The sequence below is a fragment of the Amphiura filiformis genome, chromosome 6 (genome assembly GCF_039555335.1).
Source record: "Amphiura filiformis chromosome 6, Afil_fr2py, whole genome shotgun sequence".
Classification (NCBI taxonomy): Eukaryota; Metazoa; Echinodermata; class Ophiuroidea; order Amphilepidida; family Amphiuridae; genus Amphiura; species Amphiura filiformis.
The window spans coordinates 4,902,564-4,923,956 of record NC_092633.1 but is presented as its reverse complement, the minus strand read 5'-3'; the positions used below and the strand labels follow the sequence as shown (position 1 = coordinate 4,923,956).

At 38.1% G+C, this 21,393-nt stretch overlaps 1 protein-coding gene across 2 annotated transcripts in view; it reads left to right on the top strand.

Annotated features, from left to right (window-relative positions):
* LOC140154859 (SCY1-like protein 2) overlaps window positions 1-16,309 on the top strand; it is a 34,465-nt gene extending 18,156 nt beyond the window's left edge. For both annotated transcript variants that reach the window (XM_072177506.1, XM_072177507.1), the window contains 9 exons: window positions 212-388; window positions 1,378-1,500; window positions 2,678-2,791; window positions 4,583-4,715; window positions 5,731-5,849; window positions 7,039-7,139; window positions 8,220-8,343; window positions 8,669-8,818; window positions 14,342-16,309. In XM_072177506.1, the coding sequence (XP_072033607.1) occupies window positions 212-388; window positions 1,378-1,500; window positions 2,678-2,791; window positions 4,583-4,715; window positions 5,731-5,849; window positions 7,039-7,139; window positions 8,220-8,343; window positions 8,669-8,818; window positions 14,342-15,169 (1,869 nt within the window). In that variant the 3' untranslated portion in view covers window positions 15,170-16,309. The remainder of the gene's footprint in view (window positions 1-211; window positions 389-1,377; window positions 1,501-2,677; window positions 2,792-4,582; window positions 4,716-5,730; window positions 5,850-7,038; window positions 7,140-8,219; window positions 8,344-8,668; window positions 8,819-14,341) is intronic.
* The last annotated feature ends 5,084 nt before the right edge of the window (window positions 16,310-21,393 follow it).

Here is a 21,393-nt window from a genome sequence, read left to right as displayed (position 1 = left end):
AGGGTGATAATGCAAAATGCGTTAAGGTGCTGTATTTTGTGTCACAATATTTGCACATTTTATACCATAGAAAAGAGCTACTTTGCATGCTAAAATTCCAGTAACCCTGTCCACCACTAAGGCCCAATGATGGATAACACATGTTTTTTTATATACATTTGGTAGTCGCCCAAATAATAATTGATTTGAAAACAATTTTCTTCCATACCAGAGAGTGATTCATCAGCGAGTTCTCCCGTCTCTCTCCAAGGAACTCATGAATCCAGATATGATTCCATTTGTTCTGCCAAACATATTAACGATAGCCGAGGAGTGTACAGAGCAGGAGTATGTCAACCTTATTCTGCCGGATCTGAAGCCTGTCTTCAAAGTACAAGAGCCAGTGCAGGTAGGAATATTGCGATTTATGTGCAAAGTTTATGTTTAACCTTCTCCATATGATACTGGATTTTATCCTTTAGTTGATAAGAATTCTGTAATCTCATTGGTCAAACACCACTTAGATAAAAATCCGTATTACCTGCGTACTCATTAATTTACAGGCAGGTAATATTTTCCGTATTACATGCGTAGTCCTAACACGCGCAAGTCTGGGTAACATGACTCGCGCGATATCCTAAGCCTCGCCCACATACTTCACTCGTTGCATTGTTGCTGTGTTGTTAAAAAGCAAGAAAGAAACTGGCCGACTTTTCATTAAGATTATCAAACTAAATTTGTTCAGCAAAGTTTGTGAGCAATTCGGAAGATAATACAATTCATGTTCACTAAAGGATAAAATCTTTACCCCCGTGTTTGTTTTCAGAAAATACGGGAAAATATCTATGGTCTGGTGCCGTTTTCCATTCAGCCTTCAGCCTCATGGAGTACGGCACCAGACCGTAGATATTTTCCCGTATTTTGTGAACAAACAGGGGGTAACTATAGTGTGCACATCAAATGAAAAAGAACTGAAACCGACAACCTGATTATATGCAAATTATCAACTCCTGTCTTGTTTATTTTTTATATTTTTAATCTGGGCAGTGTGAAGTGCCGGTCAAACACATAAATTCAGTGAAATGTGTATCACAATATTGCACCACAACGTTAAAAGTTGTATCACAACAGGTAAATTTTGGGGTGCATAATTGCACTGTAATAGGGCTTATTTCAAATGCTGTAAACACCAGCCCAACAGTCAATGCCTGTAAGTTTTTTGTTGTAAAAATGCAAAATTATATGGGCGACTGGCTGGTAGCCTGACCAACATTATAACAGTGTTATATAATAAAGATACCAAAGTGCACTTCCAACAAGTGTTTGCCATTCAGTGTTGCTTTTGGTTTGTAATGTATACAATTATAATTATTTTTTTCTTGTTTCCTTCATTATCAGATATTGCTGATATTTATGCAGAAGATGGATCTGTTACTAACCAAGACACCTAAGGATGATGTCAAGAATCATGTATTACCCATGGTATACAGAGCCTTGGAAGCACCCTCACCACAGATACAGGTAAGTTTTAATCAGTGCATATGAAATTGACCTTTTGGTAAATCCCATAATCCTTTGCAAGTACACCTGAGATGTTGTCATTTGATGTCACACCGACTTGCAATGTTAGTAATTAGAGAATAAGCGATAGGAATTTTTATTTTGCCTATCCTCTACCGTGTGATAGAGCGACAGGCAGGTCCAATATTTTGAGTAGTGGATGCCGGCGCAGCCGGTATCCACTACGATAAAAAATATTGGACCTGCCTGCCTATCATAGGTAGAGGATAGGCAAAATAAAAATTCCTATCTTTATTCTCATTCTTAATCAGTTAAATATTATTTTAATAACTGTAAACAATTTTTTTAAAGCAAAAACTAAGTTACCGTCATAAAAACTCCCCGCATTATAAAATGAACGAAGCTTGTTTACAACTTCACGTATTCTGTTGCGCGTACTGCTAGCGCGTCACGTATTCCGCACTAGTCTACGCATTACAGCGCAATACATACGCGCACCTCTACAAGCGTGTAAGGCATTATCAAGCGCGCATGATGGCGTGGGAATCGCGTCTACGGCCTGATAAGCGGCACCGAAACCTTGCGATTGTCCAATCAAAAATGTGTCTACGAACTAGACCACTCCCACTGACTAAGAATGTTTGATAAATGATGTGTGCATCGGTGCATATCGATGTGACGTCAAATGACAACATCTCAGGTGTACTCGCAAAGGATTATGGGATTTACCGAAAAGGTCAATTGGACTATTCCTTTTGAAATCAATACATTTCCTTATGGAAGACTCCCACGCAGGGGGTGTAGATTTCAAATGGAATCACCCATTCATGTAATTCCATTTGAAATTCACACTCCCTGTGTGGAAGATTAAGGTCATGTCTTTCATTTGGGTGTATGAATAGCTATAGAACATTGAATTAATGTTGTAATTACCACATTAAATCCCCCCATAGAGTTCCACATTAACAGTGAGTTTCTTTCATTTTACCTCATTACTTTGGCTTAAAATGGACAGAAATCCTCCCTGACAGTTATTACTAATATTATTTCATCATTTTTGAAAAAGAATAACACATTTTTAAAAAATTACGGAAATTAACTCATTCATTATGGCTTTAACTTTAGTCTTTCTATTTGCAAGTGTGAAATAATTCTGTTTAATTTTTTCTCCGTGTAGGAGATGTGCCTAACCATCCTACCAACCTTTGCTGGTATGATAGATTATGCAGCCATGAAGCATTCCATTGTGCCTAGAATCAAGAAGTTATGTCTAGAGACGGACAGACTAGCAGTAAGTACATGTACAGCCGTGCGTTAGTAATGCAAAGAGGAATGGGGAAGTAGGTGTGCAAGTGTTTGGAGGTAGGGGGCAACTTTTGCTGGTATGTTTCCTGTTTGGCTTTCTCCAATATGGACGAAAATTCCAAAATAAGTGACCATCTACCACAAACCGGTCGTAAAGTCAGCAAATTGTATTCAGTTACAGGTCAAAATGTGCATAAATGTTGTATTCATAGGTACCTCAAGTTTGTGCTACAAGTATCTCATTTTTCTAGTGGCTAGTCTTTGTTTGCTTTGGCTAGATCCTGTTCAAGTGGTGGATACAAATCATTGGATTTTCCACTAGCAAAATGAGATACTTTTAGCATGAACTTGAGGTACCTATGAATACAACATTTATGCACATTTTGACCTGTAACTCTGAATGCAATTTGCTGACATTCCTGAGCCTCGTTGACTTTGGATGATTTGAAGTGACCACAAATTATGACCTTTTGATATTTATTACCAGCAAAGTAGAAAAAGAGACATATGTTTTCACCGAAATAAGGTACCCTTTTATGCAAAGTTAAACAAAACCATAACTCCGCTTCTGGATATCGTTTGAAGTCAAATGATATATCATTTTAAACCTTATGATATGTTTTTTCTAAACACGAAAGAACACAAATTTTACAGGGTGTGGACTTTACAAGCGCTTTGTGGTGGATGGTCCATATATCATTGACCAATAGGGAGTAGATTTAATCTAATTACAAGCTTGTGCTTTTAAGTGAAATGTGAATAGCCTTTAGTGTGAGAGTACTCTTGTCACTGCTTGTATGTAGTGTGTCATGATATTGTAAGCAGCCAGCAGGTGTCTCCTGGGTCAGACACAGAGTCCTTGAGCCAACCCAACATGCCCAATGTTTATACTCCAGACAAAACATTGATCTACAAGTATTATAGGCATATAACCACAGCATTTATAGTCAGTTGAGAGATCTAGGTGAAAGTAATAGAGGGAAGAAGACTAGCGAAAAAAGGGCAGAAATCTTGAATATGGCAGGGGTCTGAAGTTACATAATATTTCTGTGCTCTCTGATTAATTTGAAGTTTTGTAATACAATATAAATGGGCAAACCTTTGCACACATGGTACTTGAAGATGGCAGCAATAAAACGAAGGCAACGACCAGTACTGTATGGTGCGACCATTTTAGTCGCATTGGTGACTAGATTTTTTCTGATGCGACTAAATCTCCAATCCCTGGCGCCAATGGCGACCAACTGTTGAAGCTTTTAAGGTCAAAAGTTTTGATTGTTTTTATGGCGTCTAAGTCGAAAAGAACTTTGAATTGGTGAACTTTTTGGGAACAAGGAGAAGGAGGATGAAACAATAAAATCAGGGAATTCAACAGCTATTGATATAATGAAGCTAGAAGTACTAGTGGAGTTATATAAGGTCATGGAACTTGAAATGGAAGCAAGCCTAAAAAACTCAAAATTGAACGTAGATTTCAACCCTTGTGGCAGAAAGACTTCAAGCAGTTGGAATACGATGAGTTGGCACCTCGGTTTTTTTTACTTGGGAGCAACATTTGGCCACCTAAATTGATAAAGTTAGGAGCCATTGGCTCCTCGATCAGTTTTTGCACTGTACAGCACTAGCAACAACAGCAGCAATAAAAAAGCAACTACAATAAGAGAATTGAAACATACATTTTCCAAATGTTGATCTTGTATGTAGGCCTATATACATTCACAGGTTACATGAGAATGAAAGATGAGCTTTTGTGTGATTTTATTTACCATGTCTACAGGTAAGAGTAGGCTGCTTGGTGTGCACAGGAAAGATGATGAGCTACATGGATAAATGGTTTATTATTGATGAAGTTATACCAATGCTGATGGATATACCCTCCAAAGAACCAGCAGTACTAATGGGAATTCTAGGTATGACATTGAATTGGGAAATTGTAATAATTACATTAAAGGTCCCAATATTGATCCTTGAGGTACATTACACTATTGTGGTCTGGATATTCCACCGAAATATTACTTTACCATTAATGAAATTGGAACCACATGGGAGATGATAAGCAGGAAATAAGGGCAATGAGGTATTCCAGTTGAAATCCATACACCCCCTATGGAAGACATGACATTAATCTTCTACACAGGGGGTGTGAATTTTAAATGGTGCCACCCATTCTGTGTTGTCTGCTCCAAAATGTGTTATTCCAGTTGAAATCCATTCACCCCTATGGAAGACATGACCCTAATCTCCCACATAGTGGCTGTAGATTTCAATGGAGTCACTTATTTAGGTAACCTCATTTGAAATTCACACCCCCTGTGTGAAAGATTAAGGTTATGTCTTCCATATGGGGTGTATGGATTTCAACTGGAATAGCCCATTGATATTGGAAGTAGGGTACAATTAATGAATACCCTCCACACTGAGAAATATAAGGATATGATGCCTCGTTGTAATTAAGATATAAATTGTACACACAGGGTATGCTGTGTAGGGTATAATCTAATTATGCCAGAAGTAGCATGTAACTTTCGCATATATGAGTAATGCTTTTAGTGTTTAAGTACAACTGAAAGGAGAGCAAGGTACACCAACTTTGTGGAAACAAGTAAAAACACACAAGAGTATGCAGAGGGGGGAACAAACAATGACTGTAGGCACAGAAAAAGTAGGTATTTTGAGTTTTGAGGCCTGCTGGCACAGGTAAAATACATGTTGACATCATTGTTCATGAGCATAACGTCGTTGGGCAGGAAAAACTTTGTATGTGTCATTGGCCCCTGAACATGTTTAAAGCAAAACCTATTAAATGTGTTGGCAGTTTTGTTTTAAACATGTTCAGGGGCCAAAAGCACATAGGAGGTTTTTACTGCCCAACAAATTATATTAGAGGTTGATCGGGTGAAGTATCTCATGTTTTTTGACCTGTAGGTATCATTAAAACTGCAATGACTCACAAGAAACTTGGTTTGACTAAAGATGTAATGGCCACCAAGCTTCTGCCTTATCTGTGTCCACTGTGCATTGAGAATGGATTGAATTTACCACAGGTAGGTGATTAGTGTTGACAACAAGCATCACAACAGTAGCATGCGCAAATGGGGGGTGGGGTGGCATGGCCTCCACTTTTGTCATTCAGTTGGGGGAAAGTGCACCCATTCAGGGGCAATGCTCCTATTTGGGGAAAACTTACATGGCCTCACATTTGTCAGTCAGTCAGTGGAACTGCAAATAGTCTGGGGGAATGCGCGTAGTCTGGGGAAAATGTATGGGGCTACCAATCAAGGTCAGGGCCATTGCTGGAGGGGGCTCAGTTGGTAAAAGCAACACAGTTAAAAGTAGTTAATAATGAAGAATTACAACTTCTTAGCATCACATGGTGTAATTACGGCGAGCTATCAAGACCTGCGGCCCCAAATTTTGAAAATCTGCATACGACACTACATCACAATGGGTGGTTGTCAGTATCTTGGCATTGCCTGTGTATGTATCAATATTGAGATTTTATAAAATGTAATTGCCATTATTTACCCTTCTGTATTTAAATTGACTTGTTTAATATTAAGTTCAGAATTCTTAAAGCAAATCCAATTTTGATGTTACATACCTCGATCAATGACAGTTTCGTGCTAACACTAAGCACTTTCTCAAATTGAATGACCAATCCCTGCACCTCGACGGCTGCTACCTGCTGGAGCTGGCGTTGGTGGCGCTGTTGGTTTTAGGACTTGGTCATATATGTGCGGAAGAAAGTAGTTCCTTCGTCTCTGTTGAGTGTTTTGGCCCCCTCTTCCTTATCCAAATGGCTTCTTTGATAAATCTCTTCTTTCTGTTCTGTTCTCTGTCTTTGATTTCTGATTTGTCCCATCCAATAACATGATTTTCCTCAGAGACATATATTTTCTTCCGCACATATATGACCAAGTCCTAAAACCAACAGCGCCACCAACGTCAGCTCCAGCAGGTAGCAGCCGTCGAGGTGCAGGGATTGGTCATTCAATTTGAGAAAGTGCTAAGTGTTAGCACAAAACTGTCATTGATCGAGGTATGTAACATCAAAATTGGATTTGCTTTAAGAATTCTGAACTTAATATTTCATTGACAATCCTGATGAACTTATTTGCTGACTGGTTTAATATTTGCCATGTTTGCTTTTTTCTCCACTGTATTGTCTTTATTATAATACTGCTACTAATATTCCATGCAAATTTGACGCATTGTCATGCATTTGTGTTGCAGTTCAATGCCTTTATGTCTGTTGTGAAAGAGATGCTTCGGCAGGTAGAGACTGATCACAGAGGCAAACTGGAGCAGATAACATCCATGCAGCAAGAACAGAGGTATATACCGTATTTCCTTGAATAGTCGCCCCCTCAAATAAACGCCCACATCACTTTTTTTCAACCAAGATGTTTCAAAATGCCGATATTTCCATGCTATCTTGTGTAGTAAGCTTACCAAGTTGCTCCCATGGTCGATAATAGCGTTGATAAATCAGCGAAAATCTGTTCGCAAACCCAGAAGTGAAACAGAAGTCAGTGTTTCTAGTTTATACTAGTTTCAGCATGAGTTTTAAGTTTACCTAATGATTTTAACGGGAATTATCGTTCTAAAAATGACCTCTAATAAACACCCCCAGTTTGGAAAATGTAACGCCGGGGGCGTTTATTTGAGTAAATACTGTAATCTTACCAGATATGATGGTGGCAATAAAAATGGGCTATTCCAATTGAATGAAATACATACACTCCTTATAGATCCCTCTCACCCATTCTCTCTCTTTCGCCTTAGTTTACATGCTCATTTGCTTGCTTTCTTTCTTTTTTTAATTTTCTTTAGTTGCATTTGTTCATTCTTCCAAATATAATACACCAATTAAAACAGACCACAATTGCCATGCAGTGTACATAATTGTGGCAATCTTATTGCAGCATCCTCTTCATTGGACTATTCCAGTTGAAATTTGTACACCCCGTATGGAAGACATAACATTTATATTCCACACATGGAGTGTAGATTTCAAATGGAGTCACCCATTCAGGTAAACCCCACTTTAAATTCATACACCCTGTGTGGAAGAATAAGGTAATGTCTTCCACAGGCATTAATTATATTCTGATTTCATGAGATCCTCTAGCTTCATTTCAAGTCTTTCATCCATCTTACTTTCTTTACCTCGATATCATCAAAGGTGTTTCCAGACTCTCAACCATTTGTTTGGCAACTGGGAGTTGTTGCCATGTGCATGTAATTGGACTTGTAAATTTCTCAGGATTTTTAGGATTTTATCCAATTCCATCTTTTATGTTAAATTTCTTGACACAAAGGTGATATTGCTATATGAGTACTTGTCCAAATTTAGACTTATATATGATGTGTCTAGTGGGTGTATAACATTTTGTGTTTTCTGTATTATATAGGAGTGCAGTTGATTTCAATCAGACAGCAAACGGAGGTAGTCAGCTAAGTAGTGAGGACCCATTTGCTTTGATGGGCAGCGGAACAGGAAGCAAAGCTAATAGTAATAAGCAAGGAGATTCTGCAGTAAGTTTGCATGTAATGCCCCATTTTTCTAAATCCGAATAAGGAAAGTCTTTACCAATCTGTAGCAAGAGCTTGTTTAAAGCAGAGTGTAAAGCTATATTCCCGATCGTATTTGCTTCTTCATATACTAATATCATGTTTATGAGAAGTTTCATTACCTACATGTAGGCTTGTTAATCGGCCTTCTGTGCAAATGAAATAGGACATTTTTGTTAGTGGAGCCCATTTCGGTGAACTCTCTTTCAAGTAAAATTTAGACATTTTCTTTTGTTGCTCTTGGAAAGTACTTTGACGGCTTATAAATGTTGTTGTTCATTTTATGTAGATTGAGAGCATGTTTAAAAGCTTTGGACTGGGCAACTATCTGGGATCTGGATCAGAAAAAATTGAAGCGATCAACAAATCCAGCAGCCCAGCCCCACAGAAGCCTACCAGTAACAGTAATCCAGCTACAAAAATTCCTGCACAAAATGAGGTAAGAAGTTTAGCAAAGTTTCACTTCAGGGTAAAATAATTTTGTCTCAAGTTCATGTACAAAAGTACTTCATGTATGATGCTGTGTGCCTTTGTGGCTGTATGCATAGAATTGAGAGATGTCAGCCAAATTTTCTTTGCTCCCCTTTTTTTATAACCCCCTGAGCACTACCTGACGATCTAACATTGCCTCTGATTGGTCAGTTACATGATATCTTCATTTTAATCGCCAATTAGAATGGAGTTTTGCAAATAATTCACCTCAATTTTTTGCGTGGTGATATTATTCTAACAATGTTGCTGATTGGTCCAATTGATAATGAAAACTGCTTTTTGACCAATAGGCAGGTAGTTCTCACAGGGTTAATATTATTGCCTGCAGTTTCTCTGTATATATTGTATTGTTTACTATAAGAATTTAAAAGCTGCATCTTCACTGATACCCCCTACTGTTGCTTCCCTTGTATCGTAACATGGGTGTGATCTAGACTAAATCCTCCAGCCTCGAATATACGCACGGCCGTTACACTGTGCTGTATACGAGGACTGAACACCAAACGTGTTCTGAGCGTGGAGGACTTTTGAGCTCATTAATAAAGCGCGTGCGCTTTGCGTGCTTCGCGTCGCATGGCGCATTGCCATTTAAGGAAATTTCCGCGGGTAAATTATCTTCCGACTCGCCCGTGAATAAAACAACTGTTTTTAAAGGAATTTTAATGAATTTTAAACTTGTTCTTTTTGTATGATAATGGCTTTCTTTCCTGCGATTTATATTCCCTATCAGTATTATATAATAGTATAAATACTGTTTAGTTTTAAATAAGCCTATTGCTTCAGTTATTGTTATATTTTCCTTTCACCATTCTGATTCTGTTTAATACTCTGACTTCTTCAATTTTCACTCGGCCATTATGTCGGTCCGGTTTTAATTGGGCATATTTTTGCTTTGTTTTCTTTAAACTTAGGCCCACGTTCAATTTTGTGGTTCATCATCGTGTGTAACAAATTTCATACTAAATAAACAGCCCAAACTAGCCTTGCCGAAGCCGTCGAACATGAAAACAAATAAAGTGCTTGTGTGTCGCCCGAAGGCTCCATTGATTTTTGTGTTTTTGTTGTTTTGTGAACTTGTTGTTTTTTTAATTACTTCAAAATGGATGGTAGGCTTGTTTCTTATATTTGCAGTTACAGTGAACAATATTTATAACACAGTCCACGCTTATGCCGCGCCGTAGAGAATGTACAGCCGAGTTTTACGGTGCACCCACAGTAAAATAGAAAGTCAAATGAAATGTTTTAAATTCCGGTCGCATAATTTTTGTTGCGTGATGATGTTACTTGATCTAATATTTTATTGTATTTCATTCATACATACAAATTTAATACCGGTACCTGTCAAGACCATGTCAAAATCAGAAAAATGCTTAGCCTTCTTTAACAGTAGATTTTAGAGTTTAAAAAAAATCATTTGAGTTTGTTTTGATTAAAATGAAAAGAAATATTTGTATTCCCAGGTACATGTAGGCCTACATCATTTGTACATGGTCGTAATTCGGGTTATTTAGGGGCTGTCATTTTTTCTTTGAAAGGGGTGGGTCATGAATATACTGGAGGGTGTCATAGCATTTTGACCAAAAATAGGGGGGTTATAATTTTTACACCAAAATTAGGGGGTAATCGGGTTATAGAATTATTAAGGGCTGGTGACCCAAAATTTTAGCAGCGTTATGCTGAGCAATCTTTTTAACTTACGATCAAAATGTATGCACAATCTATAGTTATATGATTCAAAATTTTGGGCTCCCGCACCTTTTACACTTACAGTCAAAATTTTAACACGCTCCACACACTTTCTTCGCATTTAAGTTTTTTGCGCTTTGTGCCTTGTGGGGGGATGTCATTTTCTTCGGCAGGGGGTGGGGTCATGAATATGTCGGTGACCGGAGTCAATTTTTTTACGACCCCCCTATCGCGAGCTAAATTTTTTACAACCCCTATCGCGGGTCAAAATTTTTTATGACCCCCCTTCCGCCTATACAGACTGAAGACAAATTATTCATGGCGGAAGTAAAGGCGGGCGTACCCAAATTTTAGAGCGGAGTCAAAACAGCGTTAAAAAATTTTGATCGTAAGTGTAAAGAAGGAGCAGCGGAGCGCAAAATCTTGCATTGTATAACAAAAGATTGCGCACACATTTTGGTTTTGAAGCTAAGGAATGCTTGCGGCGCAGCGCCAAGCAAAAATGTTGAGTCACCAGCCCTTAATAATTCTATAACCCCCCTATTTTGGTTGTTAAAAAATTTTTGGTCTCAAAATTCTATGACCCCCCCCCCCCAGTATATTCATGACCCCCTTCTGAAGAAAATGACAGCCCCCTTAGTTCCAGTGATGAATAATTTGTAGTCAGTCTGTGTAGGCGGAAGGGGCGGGCATAAATATTTTCGACCTGAGATAGGGAGTTGTAAAAATTCAGCCCGCAATAGGGGGGTCATGAAAAAATTTACTCCGGTCACCGACATAATTCATGAGTCATGACCCACCCCCCCTTCCGTGAAAATGACAGCCCCTAAGGGGGTCATGAATATACTGGAAGGGGTCATACAATTTTAGACCAAATATAGGGGTTATAATTTGTTAACACCCAAAATAGGGCTTTATAGAATTATTGAAGGTTGGTGACTAAAATGTTAGCGCTCCGCATGCATTCTTTTAGGGGGTCATAAAAAAATTTGCCCATAATAGGGGGTCATAAAATTTTTACATATTCATGACCCCCTCTGCGAAAAATGACATCCCCTTATTACGTTTAGCTATCACTGCTAAACAGCAGGGCGTGTCTGGCATTTTGATAGGTTAAATTTAAATTTTGATATTAAATTTCCATAAATAGTTGACTTTCTTTCCATGAAAATAATGGAAAAAATGTCATGGATGCAGCTCATGCCAGCATACTAACGCTCGGGGGGGGGGGGGGTGAATATGCTAGGTCTAGGACTTTTAGTATACTACAGTCATGACTTGCTAGTAGTATATTTTAAGCCAACAGGGGCTAGGGCCTAATTATAGTCCAAACCTCATACGGGAGAGGAGAGGACATCATGTTCAACTATAGGCTACAATTGAATTGTTGTCATGTTTTTGCTTACCGTTTTTTCTTTCGAGGCCTGCAGCTACTAACATGATGACACATTGTATCGCATGCGGTACATGCCATTAGCGGCATTGGTGTTTGTTCAGTCAGATCTCGGCAAATAGTACTCATGTCCATGTCCATGTCACAGTCAGTACACAGTCAATAATAATGATGACATCACATGGCCATGGTAACACTGTCAACATCAGCGTAAAACTCCAGTCAGTGCCAGTACCATGTCCATGAGTATACCTCATGACCCTGGACATGTTGGAAGTTGTAGGCATGCAACAATCCTGGGCAATAATCATGACATCAGGCACAGTAAATAGCAAATCAACTGATTTATCCAGGGTACAACATTCATGACATAATGACATTGACATGCATGCATGGCATAATGATGGAGAATCTTGCATGGAAGTCTCAGGGTTTTGATCATTGCATGATTGCAGTGACACTGTCGGTTGGTGCGACGATATTGTCAAGTAGCAGTATTCTCTTGCCAAGTCAGATGCTAGGCCTGTCTACAAGTACAATCAATGTGATGCCGTGTATGCCACTGAGGCCTAGCATGCTAGTCAGAAGTAACAGGCTACATTTACGCACGGTCATGACGGTTTGCATGCATGATACATTGAATTGGAGATGTCCATTTTTGCACGGCAACTTGAGATGCAGACAGACCATAAGAAAGCACACTGCCGTAAGAATGAACTTGTTTTATACTAGAATAGAGCTGATTAAATATGTCGTCACTCAACTGGGCTCAGACCATGCAGACAGTACGTAAAAAACAACCATCATCACCATCATGACATGTAAAAGTCCGGGGTAAAAGTATAGCATGCATGTGTACACATACATGACATAATACTGCACACACTGACTGTCACAGCGGCACTCCCGGTAACTATCCACATAAATTCTTCCAAATCGGATTATGTTCAACTCTTTCTTCACTTCCAGTTTGGTCCAAGCGATGTTTGAACACTTGCCGTTCATTATACCTTGTTTATTATTCCACAAATCGGTATATCCTGTTAAATTCCTGTACAAAATGTGTCTTCCACACGGCGCCGTGATTGAATTTCGACATCGGTGTTCAAAATTCGGCGAAATGGCGCTCGTTGTTTGATCTCCATATATAGACTATAGAAGTCCATATATGGACTATGTATTCCATATATGGACTATATAAGTCCATATATGGATATTTATCGCGCCCGTCAAAAAAAGCGTCGGCGCGCATGAAAAAGTCCTCCATGAAAAATGCACGTGTCGTTCTCAGGCCTCGAGCGAGCCGCCGCCATGTTTGTCCGCCATTTTGCGAGTGAGAGGCCAGGGACTCAGGCTAGGTGTGATCACCGGCTACATGACAGCATGGCTTCATGGATCTGACCAGCGCCCAAGCAAAAATATTGGTAATAGAGATCGCTGTCCATCAAACTGCTGGATAGCAATGATGGTAGAGCACTGGTCTCGCAAACCGGAGGTCGCCGGTTCGAATCTTGCTTCAACCAAATTTTCTTTGCTTTCCTATATAAAATTGAAGTACACATCTCCTAACTGCATAATGTGAGTTCAGAGAGCATGTCAATTGATAATAATACCTGTACAAAAATAAAGGTTTCCAAACAGTTGTGGAGCGATATAATAGTAAAGGGAATAACCAGGGTCCATGATTTCCGCAGCTTGATTTCTCATAGCGCCCACCAAATTTTCCTTTCACTGTGCAATTTCATTTGCTTTGTGCATACCATGTTGGTCAACGATAAACTCAAAAATAGAGCAAATAGCGTGAGCGTACACAAAAGAAACGTCACACGTATGATGAGCAATGTCGCCAGGTCTGAGCGTTGTACTGAATTCAACTACACTTAGAGGGCACAGGCATGGAATATTTTAATCTGTGTTATTAATCAATGGCTCCGAGAAATTAGAGTGCAATTCTCAATGAAATGTAAACAAAAACTGTCATTTTGTTGAAATATCAGCCTCTTTTAAAGCGTCACAGTCATGTCATCAATCATTTGCTATTTTTGCTATTTGCTATTTTTTCTTTGCCCTACAGATTATTTGTCCCTGGTAATAACTCAATTTTCAAAATTACCAACATTGGCCTGAGTGGATCCCACTGTTTGTCTCAAACACAAAACATACATTCTCTCATTCTTAGATGAAAATATTTCTTTATTTATTAGTGTTAACTGAAAAACAAAGCATCCTAATCATGAGCCATGAATATTATTTGCGCTGTACAAACTGGATTGGAGAAAATCCACCTTTCAATTTGTTTCTTTGGTATTTTGTTGTGTGTACATTGTTTTCGAGAAATTCAAGATTATTTCTTACATTTACCATACTTACCAATAATATCTACACTCACAGGTTTCACTGAGTTTGGCCGAGAAGCAGAAACTACAAAAAGAGCAAGAATTCCAAGAGCGGTTAAAGAAACAGCAACCGATACACGCCAGCCAAGCAAACCCCAAATCAAACAGCACTGGTGGCGCCTCATCCAAACCAACTGATCTGACAAATACACTACTAAACTCAACACCACCTAGTGACCTGAGTGGCATGTCAGCTGGTGTATCATCTAAATCAGCTTTAAGCAGTAGTAGCACACTAGGGATGTCATACAGTGCCCCATCTCCTGTAATGAACAACCAAGCAATGTATGGTGGAAGTACTATGGGGTATGGTGTAGGGGGACCTACCAGTAAACCCCAACCTGGAAATCAATCAACTACAAAATCAAACTCTGATACCTCTGCTTTTGATACTTTATTGGGGCCTCAATTTGGATCCAAATCAAAGCCTTCTTTGAGTCAGATGTCACAAGGAGGTCAAAGGTCAGCTATGGGGCAAACATCCAGCATGGGACAACCAGGAATGATGGGAATGCAGCAGGGAATGATGGGAATGAATCAGGCTCCTATGGGAATGAACCAGACTCCTATGGGAATGCAGCAGCAAAGTACTATGGGAATGTATTCAAGCAGCATGGGAATGGGAGGAATGATGGGAAATCCAGGCAGTATGATGGGAACACAAGGTATGGTGGGTAATTGGCAAACACAAGGAGTTAGTCAAATGGGAGGTGGACGGGGTGGCGGTGGTAGTGGCAGCCAGATGTCGGGAGATTTTGATCCATTAGCACCGATACAACAAAATAAACCACAGGTGAAATCTGACAGTCTGCTGGACTTTTAGGTATGAAAATATTACACTTCCCATAATGCATTTCTCCCATTTCAGTTTACTGTATTGATTTGCTATCTAGTGCAACATGGGTAGATACAGATAAAAAGCACCACAATGAACAGAGCACATCCAGATCTTGCAAAAGATGTTTTTGTTGACTATTGACCCATGTTTAGCTAGTCTGTTCTCAACGTGAAAACAAAGGGAATCTGTACAAAGTAATAGGAGTGTCATTTGATGTAATGAGGTGATGCATCATGTTGCAAAGGATTTTTGGAAGAGTAATATTTACTCTGAGATTGGGTATAAAAGCATAGAAATGATAAAGGAGAATCAGAACTGCCTATATCACCCTGTGTATTTGGCTGTGCCAGTTGAAATCCATTACACCCCCTGTGAAAGACATGACCATAATCTCCCACACAGGGGTGTTTCGACTTTAAATGGAGTTCTAAATTCCATTCTAAATTCTGTCGAGTGACAACCGTGTTTGTTAGTGATGTGCGCAGACCTGCGATTTTTCTGCATGGGGGGGGGGGGTAGGGGGAGTGCCCCTCTGACAAAAATGAAAGAAAAAAGTGCCCCTCTGACAATAAATGAAAGAGAAAATATGGATGGCACAGAGACCCAATTCTCCTTGATCTATAAATGCAACTCACTGTTCAGTTTGACCAACAAAGGAAATAGGTATTTCTGTATTTTAATATTATTTAATTGGTGTGTATTGACCACACTGTGGTCAGATTTATAGTACTTAATATTCATTTGTGCAATTGTAATTTCCATATGTTACAAGTTGAGGGTTTAAGACCAGAAAGCCCTATCAGCAATAGCTGCTCTATAAACATTTGGGTCATTTCTGCATTCTGTACTGTACACATCTAAAAGTATGACACCTGGCAGCTATTGCAGATAGGGCTTTCTTGCCCTAAACCCCTAATGTCTTCTTTATCTCCTAGACATAATATTTTATGCTAGAGGCTAAAATGCTAAAGATACATGATAAAGGTGTAAGGAAAGAATGCCCTATCTGCAGTAGCTGCCAGGTGCCATATTTTAAGATTACGTACAATATGGAATGCAGAAATTGTCAAATATCTATAGGGCAGCTATTGCATGTTGAACCTTCTGGCTCTAACCCACAAAGTGTACATTTAGAGAATAAATGATATGACTTTTTATTTTGCCTATCCTCTACCGTGTGATAGGCGACAGGCAGGTCCAATATTTTGAGTAGTGGATGCGGCGCAGCGGTATCCACTACGATAAAAATATTGGACCTGCCTATCGCCATCATAGGTAGAGGATAGGCAAAATAAAAAGTCCTATCGTTATTCTCATTCTTAGTCAGTTAAATATTATTTTAATAACTGTAAACAATTTTAAAAGCAAAAACTAAGTTACCGTCATAAAACTCCCCTCATTATAAAATGAAGCGAAACTTGTTTACAACTTCATGTATTCTGCTGCGCGTACTGCTCGCGCGTCGTGTAGTCCGCGCTAGTCTACGCATTACAGCGCAATACATACGCGCACCTCTACAAGCGTGTAAGGCATTATCAAGACGCATGATGGCGTGGGGTCGTCTACGGCCTGATAAGCGGCACCGAAATCTTGCGATTGTCCAATCAAAAATGTGTCTACGAACTAGACCACTCCCACTGACTAAGAATGTACAATGTAGTTGGCTGGAATGTGGCAGCTATATAGTAAAACCAAATTTGTTTGATGGGTCATTGTAGTTTTGATGGGTCATTGTAGTTTTAACCCCCTGAGCACTACCTGCCGATATAACATTGCCACTGATTGGTCAATTACATGATATCTTCACTTTAATCACCAATCAGAATGGAGCTTTGCAAATAATTCACCCCAATTTTTTTGTGTGGTAAATTTATTCGAACAATGTAGCTGATAGGTCCAATTGATAATGACAACCTCTTTTTGGCCAATCGGCAGGTAGTTCTCATGGGGTTAAATGGAAGCAAGTTAATTATTTACTTGAATTTTGTATTTTTATTTTTAGACAAAACCTGTTTAATGACATTCTATATTTTTTGTTCATCTCTCAACAACTGCTGAATGCAGCTTTGATATATTTTTCATTGTAAAGCAACAAAAACAACCCCCTGGTTGGACCTTTCAAGTAGGGTTGTTCAGTCTGGTGTTTTTATAAAAAAATTTTTATTTAGCAAATGACTTAAAAAATCACCAAAGTCTGTATATAAATTGCATTTTTATTGCAGTTTTTTCCCTTGCTTTGCTCACATTTTCTTTTCACTCAAAATAAATATACTTTTGCTCAAAATTACTGATTTTACAAGCATACATCAATTTTCATCAAACTTATCCTTTTTTTGGCAGAAAACATAAAATAACAGCTGTAAATTTTGACATACATGCAGCAAAAATCCCAAAATGGAAAATTTGGGTCTGTCAGGCCAGTAGAGCAGGGGAAACATGTTTAATTATCTTTAAAACTAATCTCTTCATCTGACTTTAATCACAAAGCCAGCATTTTATTTAGAATAATTTGTAATATAGAATGTGCTGTCTTCCAAAACTGTATGTTAGAAATGACATTTGTTGATTACAATTGTTATTTCCCCCAAAACATACTGAATTTCATGCCTGTGAGGCTGGTCAATGTTGAACTAAGACAGTAAAGTTTATTATTTCAATGCACAAATTTAATACTTAAAGGCCCATTCAGTGATTTGCTCATCCAGACGATCGTAAAAATCATCAAAATTCAGAGTTTGGTACATAGATGTGCTAACATAGCCTGCTAGTGGTTCAGCCGAAAGCTGTGTATTTAAGACAAAATAAGACATTTTACATGAATCTGTAATTTATATACTGACAGTATATAAATTGGCTACACATATTTGAATGGTACTTCAGCTTCGTCAATACTGATGTTTTCTTCGTTACTTTGCCAAATTTTTCATTTCAAAAATACCAAATGACAATTTGAGTGACTTATCCTTCATTTTTAAGCACTTTATAAACAACTTAATTTTTGTACAATTGTGCTGGAATTACTGAATGGGTCTTTAATAAATTGTTTAATTTGTGTTAATCACATGTAGCCTTGTTACATTTTTAACTCTCTCCATGCAGGTGTCGACTGCAGACAACAAGTTTCAATATTTTAAAAAAATGCAAAAATGTCAGAATTGTAAATTTTCATGACCATGTTTGGAATCAGCATGAAAAATGCATTAAAATGAGTACAAACAAGCCTAGAGTTGGTTCAGCGGTTCTCAAGATTGCTCTTGATATTTTGAGAAAATATCTCAAAACTAAGACTTTTTATGTTGAACCCTATGGCTAACGTGCAGAGCATGTTGTTCAACTTGTGTTAATCGCATGTAGCGTTGATACATTTAATGGCTTGTGGTCATATGCTCATTTTGAGATGATCATGCTAAGGGCCTATACATTCCAAAGTGTGTTTATTTTGGCCATATACTTAAAAAAGGTCATCCCAGATAATATGATCAGCATGCAGCAGTAGTATTTTTCTATTTTAAATCACCATTTGTTTTACCAAACAGTAAAGTAAGATATAGTACATGGCGCTGTGTATTTGGGGTATTACTTTGCTACATTAGTGCAACCAAAGTTTTTTAGAATCCTTATACCTCAAATAATAAAATTAGGATTGGTTCCATTTTTCTGTTTGCCCCCTATACTTCCCACAAGCGGTAGAAGGTCATAATAGGTCTAAAATTATAGTTTTATCATTTGAGGTATAGGATGCCAAAAAACATTGGTTCCACTAATGTAACAAGACACAATGCTAATTCAAATGTAACTGCACAACACCATACCATAGAATTCCATCTACAAGCATATGCCTCTAAATGATTTTTTTTGATGAAAGAGACAAAAGGCAGGCACCCTCCACAAAAACATTTGGAGTTTGAGCAACTATATTTAATGCTGATACAGGCGGCTGTACAAATGTGTACTGTTAGATGCAGAGTGTTTGCCTATCGTCTCTTTAGCAAAAAACAAAAGCCCTTGTTTAGAGGCATATGTGATGCGATCAAGCAAAATCATTCGGAACTCAGAAATTTTCTTATTAGATGGTGAAAAACATTTACAAAGCTGTATTTTGCAGAATACCACATTGATATTGAACAACCAGTTACAAAGATATGAGCAATTAAGGGGTTTTCAAAACAACAGGAAACAAAAGAAAATATTTCCTTCGTTTGGCTATATCTCAAAATCAATATTTCTGAGTTCGACTGATTTTGCTTGATCATCACATATGTGACCATCCCCCATAACTGAGCCCGGATGTCGCCAGTGCCACTATTGAGATATGCTCCATTGAACTTAACAATAAACAATAGGAAATAAAGGATTTATTGACTGTTTTATTGATTTGTCACTACTTAAATGTCAAGTACTATAGACATGATATACATCATTTTAAAGCTAATTTCAAGCAGAATATTTTGGTTGAATATCTCAAAAATGATGATTGGCGACTTCAGGGCTCAGTTGTGCTGGATGGTCACATATATACTTGTAGATGGGATTCTATGGTATACTAAGAAGATTTCTAAATGCTTTTTTTTATGATTACCCAACAAACAAAACTTTCTACAGAAAATATTTAAATGTCAGGTTATTGAAGGGTATAGAAATGGTATAAAACGTTTTTATAACATTCAAAAACATTTTTGAAAACTTGCTAACAAAATGTGTCTCAAGCATTGACAACTTATTTTGCAAAACTTTTTTCGAAATGTATTATACATTTTGACAATATTTTTAAAATGTTTTTGTAGTGTTTTTTTTTAATGTAAAGCGTTTTAAAAAGCGTGTTCATGACCTTTTGTATAACCCAACAATTAAATGTTATTAAAACATTTGGGCCAACACTAAAACATGTTTAACGCTCTAAAAACATTTTTGTCTTAGCTGGGTATTGATTTGTGAAATAATTTCTACATTTAGATAGTGCTATTGTTTTAGTAACTAATTATTTGTTAGTACTATACTTTTTCAGCCATAAAATTATGTTGTTTCAAATTGAACATGTGCTGTAATATTGGTGTGTGATTGCCGGAGAAGTTTAGCACTTGCTGATGTGTACACCTTGTTTAATGTGTTTAACCTCGTGAGAACTACCTGCCGATTGGCCAAAAAGAAGTTTTCATTATCAATTGGACCAATCAGCAACATTGTTAGAATAATTTCACCGCACAAAAAAATTGGGGTGAATTATTTGCAAAGCTCCATTCTGATTGGTGATTAAAGTGAAGATATCATATCATGTAATTGACCAATCAGTGGTAATGTTAGATCGGCAGGAATTGCTCAGGTGGCTAAAGGCAAAATGGGTCATGATAGGGTCACAGGATGCTAATAAGAGTCGTCTTGTTCAGCAATGGTGCAGATTTGATGACATGATTCAATCAGATCAGAGACCCACATCCTTGTTTACGTTGCATTATGCACTTCATTAGCATAAAAGAGCTGAACTTCTCTCAAGTAAACAGGTCAAGAACCGTAATCATCCCATTATAGTCCCATGTCCGATAAAAATCCCACCCCGTAACTTGTAAAAAGTTGGTAAATTTCTTATTATAATCCCATGGTAAATTCTGGAAGCTTCACCTTAACATCACTGGGGCAATGTGGAAGGAGATAGAGATAGTCTCTTCATATTATGCTTTGTAAAACCATGTTCTGAACAGGTATGATGAACTATTTATAAGGTGGAGCATAACACAAAGACATATAAAAGTGTATCAAACAGGTTATTGATTTATGTGATGCTTCCGATCATAATGTCACCCCCTAGTTGGAACTTTTTCCCCAACCCTCTATACAAGTTGGAATGATAATGGTGATGATAATGCACTTGTGTGTTTAAAGAATGTAGCAATAATCTGAATATGGTACAATGTACATTAAATGTGGTAGATCCAGGCTATTGCATGAATATAGGTACTATACCGTCCATTTGGCTTCCTCGTGGCAGTGATGTCAGTGTGTGCTCCAGTGGGTGCAGTATTATATCACGTGCATTGACTCAAAGAACTGGCATGTTAACACACACGATGCACAGTGTCATCGACCCTATATCTTCATGGCAGAAATCGCCATGGTAGGTTGAATCCACAGCCACGATTGGCCATTTGGTTCAGACCTTTGAAGCTCTTTGAGACGAATAATTAGTCGAGGGACATGACTTAGGCTACTCACAA